Source organism: Lipotes vexillifer, unplaced genomic scaffold, assembly GCF_000442215.2.
Source record: "Lipotes vexillifer unplaced genomic scaffold, Lipotes_vexillifer_v1.1 scaffold916, whole genome shotgun sequence".
In the NCBI taxonomy this organism is placed as follows: Eukaryota; Metazoa; Chordata; class Mammalia; order Artiodactyla; family Lipotidae; genus Lipotes; species Lipotes vexillifer.
Genome location: NW_006798383.1, coordinates 1557253 through 1565045, shown reverse-complemented (window position 1 = coordinate 1565045; position 7793 = coordinate 1557253). Strand labels below are relative to the sequence as shown.

The 7793-nt window shown below is 55.7% G+C and overlaps 1 protein-coding gene across 1 annotated transcript in view; it reads left to right on the top strand.

Moving 5' to 3' along the window:
• The first annotated feature begins 676 nt into the window (after positions 1-676).
• LOC103069352 (PDZ domain-containing protein 7) overlaps positions 677-7793 on the top strand; it is a 17756-nt gene continuing 10639 nt past the window's right edge. Inside the window, 5 exon segments of the mRNA XM_082931497.1 lie at positions 677-1067; positions 5229-5369; positions 5674-5848; positions 6367-6543; positions 6769-6916. Coding sequence (XP_082787623.1) covers positions 845-1067; positions 5229-5369; positions 5674-5848; positions 6367-6543; positions 6769-6916 — 864 coding nt within the window. The 5' untranslated portion in view covers positions 677-844.

Here is a 7793-nt window from a genome sequence, read left to right as displayed (position 1 = left end):
GCGGCTGCAGCACGCGCGAGCAGGTGAGGGGGGCCGGGAGGACCGAGCCGGGGGTAGGGTGCTGCGTTCTGGGGACAGGAGCTGCTCTGAGGGATTTGGCCCAGGTTTTGCGCGGGATGTTGGGGGGCTCTCGCCAGCAGGTCCTTCCCCCAAGGCTGGGAGAGGTTCACGCCCCTCTTTGGACGGGAGGGAAGGGGGGACAGAGGGGACCGCAGCCTGGGGCCTGGGGATCTCTGGGGCCCTTGGCTGCAGCTGCCCCAGGTTCTGAAGCCCCTCGAGGCCCGAGTCCCTGGGGCTGGCCCCCTACCCACATACACAGGAGGGGTGGTTCAGCGAACTGTCCAGGTCCAAGTTTCTCTCACACTGCTTGCAGCCCTAGGGCCGGCAATAATCCCATCTCCACTCTCTCAACCTCTACTGAGGACTGGGGACCTACCGGAGTAGATGACTCAGCTGAGAGCAGGAACTAGGGGTGAAAGAGAGGTTCTCACCCACCTTGTTGTATAAATGGCTCCAGAAGTCCACAATGGTGGCTGAACTGGGCAGTTCTCTGGCCAGGGGGTGGGAGAGGTGAGAGGCCTAAGGCATGGGAGGCAGGATGCTCCAAGCAGGGAGTGGGGTGGAAGTTCTTGGGGGCAGCATTTACACCCTTTCCCCAATCCCTGCTCTCCCTGTGCAGGCCTGGAGCACACACTCCTGAGAGGCAGCAGAGATCGGGGACTCCAGGTCCCTGAGATCCCAGTCCGCACAGAAGGCTCATGGAGCCTGGGGCACGTGGGGCCCTCCTCTCAAGGGCTAGCAGGTTCCCTCTGGACCTGTAGGGCACCACCCCCGTCTAGCCACCATGGCGCATGGCTTCCCAGTGGGCTTCGACCCAGTGGGCCTCAGAGACCTAAGCTCGGGCTCTCTGAGCTCCCTCTCCTCCCGAGGCCACCTGGGCAGCGAGTCAGGCTCTGCAACCCGATACCTGCTGAGAAAGCAACGGCGTCTGCTGAATGGGCCCCTCCGCGGAATCCGAGCCTCATCGCCCATGGGCCGTGTCATCCTCATCAACTCCCCCATCGAAGGTGGGAGCAGGGCCCAGCCACCGGGCCGGGAACTGCGGGTGGGGGGTAGGGGACAGCAGGCACTAGGTAGGAGGGGGCAGAGCCAGTGTGGGTGGGGGAACTCAAGAAATGGGATTCATAGGGATGCAGGGAGAGAGCGCCTCTGGTAACCCATAGACTCTTCCTCATCTACCCTTTTCTCACCTTTAAGCCGATCCTTTAGTGTTCCAGGATTGTGGAGAGGTCAGAGGTGGGAGGCCTGGCATGGAGGTAGAGAAGGGGGGTGTGGTATGCCAGCCCCCAAGGAAGCAAGGCAGAGTATTAAATTGGCCTCTCACTCCTATGGACTCTTCCTTTCTCCAGATGCATTCATGTATGACTTTGGGGGGTGGGCAGGATGGGAAGGACATTCTTCATCAACCAGTTCATTGTGTGCCCAGCTCTGTGCTGAACTGTGAGGAGTCAATGTCCAGCTGGACAGACAGAATTAAAGGCTTCAGGTGCAGAGGACGGAGACAGAGGTAAAATGGAAGATGTTGCAAAGAGTGGGGAGAAAAGGAGGGTTGAGGATAGGGAGGGAGCCCCAGGTCTGGGCCCTGAAGGAGGGAGGACACCTAATCTTATGTAGTTGCTTAACGTTTCATTGCATACCTATTGTATACCAGCTCTTGTTAGGTCCTGTGGGAACCTACAGAGAAATAAGGCTCAATCTTCACCTTCCAGAAATTTCCAGTGTAGCAGGGCTTAGAGACAGAGCAATGACAGCAGCTGGTGGTGGGGTGGAGATATCACAGACAAGGTTGAAATGGAAAGCATGGAATATGATGGGTGGGCACTTAGGAGACAGCCTGGCTTCAGTGACAGATGTGAGGCGACAAAGAGCCGGTGACCAAGGCAGGACCTTGAACACCAGCAGGGGAGTGGGGCCCCCTGGGCCTGGGCTTTCCGTGGGTGGGACCAGATAAGTATCTCCAGCTCCGCTCTTCTCTCTCAGCCAGCAGGGCTCCCCTGGCTAGATCCCAGACTGGACTTTTTAGCCTGCTCCTTCCCGCTGACTCAGCTGGGTCCCTCTGTCCCCTACCCAGGGCACCAGGGCAGGGGAGGAGCATGTTGCTCAGGGAGCAGGCTTTCCTGCACCAGTGGCCCATCACGCTCACCCCCATCGTCCACCAAGCCCGGCCTCAACTTCAGGTGAGCAGCAGGGCAGCATGTCATTCTGGACATGGAGCAGAAGTCGCCAGATAAGCTAGGAAACACAGAGGGGGAGAGAGGAGGTACTGTAGCACGGCCCTTGCAAGTCCTATCATGTTGGAAGAACTACGTCATACCTCCCCCTCACGTGCCCACGTACTCCATGCCCAACCGTGATGCGAGGCCTATGCACACTGTCCCTCTAAAGATCCTCTTCCAGAAGTTCCATGAGTGCTCTCTCCCTCTGCCTCACCCCAGTGCCCTAGTGCAGCCAGGAGAGCAGCATCCCCTAGCAATGGAAGGACTGGGGCATTGCTCCAACCAGCTGGCTTGTCTGGGTTGGGAGCCTGTGAGCTCAGAATCATCCCCTCTGCCTAAGCACAAACATCTCCCAACTCAACACAGCCTGGAGCCCCTCCCCCACATTATTATCAATATTTAGAACTTTCCAGAGGCCTAAAGTTAACTGATAAGGGAGACACAGTGGGAAGGGGAACACTGCCACCCATATCACCTAGGAGTTCCCACCAACTCCTCAAACTCAGTGGGTCCCAGAGAAATGGTATAATCTTTAATCCCAACCATCCCTTTCTCCTCACTCTCCTAATTCATTCATTTATTCATTATTCCACTTATTATTTCATTGATTAAAAAAAGACTTAGCAAATATCAAGCACAGTGCACAATACTGGGGATACATTGGTGGAAAGAATTACTAAGTCCCTACCATGATTGAACTTACAGTCCAGTGAAAAGAGAGCAAGAATAAATAATATACAAATAAGCAAATGATGAGAAAGGATGGTAAGAATCTTGAAGGTATTAATTTGGATGATATGATAGAGCAGTGGTTCTCAAACTTCAGAATACATCAGAATTGCCTGGGGGGCTTGTTAGATAGGTTACTGGGCCCTACACCCAGAGAATCTGATTCAGTGGGTCTGTGGTAAAACCCCCAAGTTCACATTTTTAATAACTTTCCAGGTGCTGCTATGCTGCTGGTCTGGAGAGCTCGCTTTGAGAACCATTCGAACAGAGACTACCTGGGAGGAGGGGGAAGGGACTTTCTTAGGTAGGGTTGTCCAGGAAGGCTTCTCTGAGAAAGTGGTGCTTGAGCCAGGAGGAAGTGGAATAGGAGGTGGCTTTATGATGGTCTGGGCAAGGGCATCGCAGGCAGAGGGAACACTGAAAGGACTGGCCGGTGAGAGGAACAGGAAGGCGGTCACTGTGGCCAAAGGTCATGAGGCTGGGGAGGGTGGCCAGAGGTGAGTGTAGAGAGGTGGGCAGAGGAAAGCCCAGGGAGGGCGTTATTGGGCATGGAAGGAATGTGGAGCTCCTTCTAGAAGCAGGGGTAGGCACTGAGGTTTTTAATCAGGGGAAAGGCATGATCTAGTATGAAAGTTGACTCTGGCCACTGTGTAGAGAATGGACTAAAGGAGGCAGGAGTGGAGGAGATAGTGAGGAGGCTGCCGAGTGCCTGGAGGGATGCCTGGTGACCCCAGGCTAGGGCAGTGAAGGTAGAGGATCTTCCCTCCTCAGAGGCCCCAGGCTTCTAGGCTCAAAACCCTAGATTTGACATCCCCCTGGCCCAGGGCCCTAGGGAGGCCCCCCGAGGAGAGACTGAGGAGAAAGAGGGTTGGAGGGCAGGAGAGCAAAAGCCTCCTTGTCTGGGCTGAGAAAGTCCTGGGACCTGTGCAGATAGAATCAGCTAGGAAGCCCCAGCATCTCCCACACCTCTATCCTGCACTGTCCCCACCTACAGGCTGCCCTTGGGGTTTACTTCCTGAGCTTCCCTGTTCATGTACTGTAACCTGATTTCTCTTAGATCGAATAGAAGTGTGTGTGTGTGTGTGTGTGTGTGTGTGTGTGTGTGTGTGTGTGTGTGTGTTATTTCTCCTCTCAAACACCTCTGAGTAAGCCTTCCCCAAGAAGAACTCTGACCTTCCCACCTGGGACCCAACTTACCCCTCCAGTCCCCTCGCTTTTCTCTAACCAAAAGGCCACCTCTGAGCCTTTGCTCACTCCATCCCCTCATCAGTACCTTTCCCTTCCCCTCCACCCATCCAAATCCCATCCTCCAAGAAACCTTCCCCGACAGCTCCAGTCCCTAAGGACCCCCTCCTCTGACTTTCCCCATCACTGATGGAGAGGACCACTTCTGTGCTCTGGGCACATACTGAGGCATGGTGGTTTGAGTTTCTTTCCTCATGTAGTCAGTTAGCTCCTAGAGCCCTCACCTCCAGGATCACAGAGTCTATGAGATACAAGGGACCTCAGGGATCCTTCCACAACATCCCAGACAGGGACTTACTAGGTATCAGCTTGTATGCCTCCAGTGATGGGAAACTCACTACCTTTCCTCGGAAAATTCATTCCATTGTCTGCCAACTGAAGGTTTTAGAAAGTTTTCCCTATTAAATCTTCCTCCATATAACTCCACTGCGTGGGCTTGGTTCTGCCTTATGGATTACACAGACAAAAACAGCTAATGCCTTTTATAGAAGAGCTCTTCAACTATTTGAATATAGACTTACCATACTCATCTCTACTGCAAGCTGGAGAGCCCAGACTCCCTCAACTGTGCCTCGTAGAATGGAATCTTGAACATCTTTCCCATCCATCTGACTCTCAGAGTGGCAGGATTTTTCAGAATTTGGCCTATCCCAGGCCTGTGGTCATGGGTAGCTTAGTAAGGATTAGATACACACACACACACACACACACACACACACACAGACCCTGCATTATGAGGAAAGGAGGACAGTGTCTTCTAGCATGGAGTCCTGTCCTGCCTGCTCCCACACCCTCCCTGGCCCATGGTGTCAAAATCACCCAGATAGGACTCAGAAATTAGTTACCTACCCCCTCATTTAGGGCCCTGGGTGCCGGTGCCCAGCAACCCAGCCTTCGCAGGCCCCAAGCTGGGGAGGCCAGGGGCCCTCTGTGCCCAGAATGGGCAGGGGAGTCATGCCTGTGTCCCTACGCCAACAGCCAACAGCGATGAAAGTGACATCATCCATGCAGTTCGAGTGGAGAAGAGCCCAGCTGGGAGGCTGGGGTTCAGTGTGCGGGGCGGCTCTGAGCACGGCCTGGGCATCTTCGTCAGCAAAGTGGAGAAGGGGAGCAGTGCAGGTGAGTGGGGCCCAGGTCCTGGCTTCGGACGTGACCCCCACTTTGGTGGGGTGCGGAGATGCTGTTGTCAAGAATAAGAGGAGAGGGCCCTCAGCTTTGGAGGGCCTGATCCAATGGGGAGATGGAAGGGGCTAATGAACAGGTAGGTCCCTGTCTGATGGCAGATACTGAGACCCTACCTGGGGATCCCAATCTCATCAAAGAGGTTTTACCCCAGGGAGCCTAGTCTGATGGGAGAGGCTCAGCCTCAACCTGGGGGACTTCTCCCAAGTGGCCCATGCCAGCCATGCCTCCCCTGGTGCAGAGCGGGCTGGTCTGTGCGTGGGTGATAAGATCACTGAGGTGAATGGGCTGAGCCTGGAGAGCACCACGATGGGCAGTGCTGTGAAGGTGCTGACGGGCAGCAGCCGCCTGCATATGATGGTGAGGCGCATGGGCCGCGTACCAGGCATCAAGTTCTCCAAAGAGAAGACCACATGGTGAGCAGGCCTGGTCCCACCCCACCCACCCCAGCACCACCACCCAAAGCCGCGGAGGGAGAGGCCAATGGCACAGGGCTCAGCCGGGGGCCTGGCTAGTATGGCTTCTGTTCTTCCCATCCCCTGGCACTGGAAACACAGTGATCCGACAGCCTGACCTTGAAATGAGAAAAGGCCATTTCTTTCCCCAAGCCCTCCTCTCAACACTCTGCTGTCTCAGACCCCAGTGGCCCTGCCCCTCCATGCTGCGGCTGTGAGCCAGGAGCCAGTACAGGGCCTCTCCCTTGGGGCCCGGGGAGGATTTGAAATGGGGCCTGGCAGTTAGAGCTGCTCAATAAAGAGAGATTTGCATGGTTTCCCTGACTTGATGAAATCTATGTCCCAGTGAAGATCTCAGGTCTGGGAGTCCCCCAGAGGCAGCCCTGCCTTTCCTATGCAATTGTCTTGGCTGCTGGGAGGTGAGGGGGTGGCCGGTGGTGGATGAGGGCCCAGGCTGAGGGCCCCGTGCTGTTGTCCAGGGTGGATGTGGTCAATCGGCGGCTGGTGGTGGAAAAGTGCAGCTCAACGCCCTCTGACAGTGGCTCAGAGGACGGCGCACGGCGCATCGTCCATCTCTACACAACCTCTGACGACTTCTGCCTGGGCTTCAACATCCGCGGGGGCAAGGAGTTTGGCCTGGGCATCTATGTGTCCAAGTGAGGGCTGGGGCAGGGGTTGGGCTGGAACCTGGGGATGGGTCAGCAAGTGAGTCCTGGCCAATGACCTAGGTCAGGGATGGGATCTGGAGAGGGGGTTGGGGGTCACCAGCAGGAGGGTCAAGGGGTTTGACTGGTGTATCCCTGTATGCAAGTGAAGAGTCTGGAATAGGGTGAGGGAGAGCAGCCGGGTGGCCTATCAGAATGCCTCCTTTCTGACCCCAGAGTGGACCATGGTGGACTGGCCGAGGAGAACGGCATCAAGGTGGGGGACCAAGTCCTGGCGGCCAATGGTGTCAGGTTCGACGACATCAGCCACAGCCAAGCCGTGGAGGTGCTGAAGGGCCAAACACACATCATGTTGACCATCAAGGTGGGCAGGACTGTGGGAGACAGGGAGAGGCCAGACTATAGGAAGGACTTCCCAGACCACTCTAGCACTTAATGTTGCCCATCGCTGTGCAACTTACGACTTTCCACAGCCTCGTGAGAGGTAGGGCAGGCATTTTCCTCATACCTATTTCACAGAAGAAGAAACTGAGGCTCAGAGAGGTGACATAACTCAGGAATCACAGTCAGTTACTCAGCTGATCAGTAGGAGGGCCTGGTTTCTGTCCAGCTCCCCACCAGATGCGTAGGCCAGTGTCCCTTTGTATGAGTGGTGGAGGTCTAGGGGCCTCCACCCAGAAAGGAGTCCTGCCCAGAAAGGGGGGTGGTAGCTGTGGCTTTGGGCAGGACCTGGGTAGTGGGCATCCTCAGGGCACAGGGCAGGGAGGTCTGGGCTGGAGCCAGAGATTGTGTTTCAGGGGATATGCCTGGATTCATTATTCATGTGGGTCTCACACTTGCCTAAGGATCAAGTCCTTCTCACCCTGGCTCCCGGAGGAGGTGATGTCTCACTCTCCCCTAGCGCCCACCCCTGGCCCCTGGCCCCGTCGTCTCCCTTGTGAGACTTCTTCCCTCTCACCATCTAGTGCCTCCCCTGCCACCCCCCGCCACCGCCTCTGTTTCCCACCTCTCCCACATCCCGTTTCTCCCTTTCCTTCCTCTCAGATTATCCCAAACACTCCCCCTCTCTCCCACTCTGCCCCCATTCATTCATTCAATATTTTTGAGTACCTACTACACGGCAGCCACTATGCCAGGTACTGGGTCACAGCAGTGAACAAGAGAGACCAGGTAGGTCTCTGCTACTGGAGGGAAACAGACAAACTAGGTGCATGCGGACTGTGACAGCTGCTGTAGGGAAA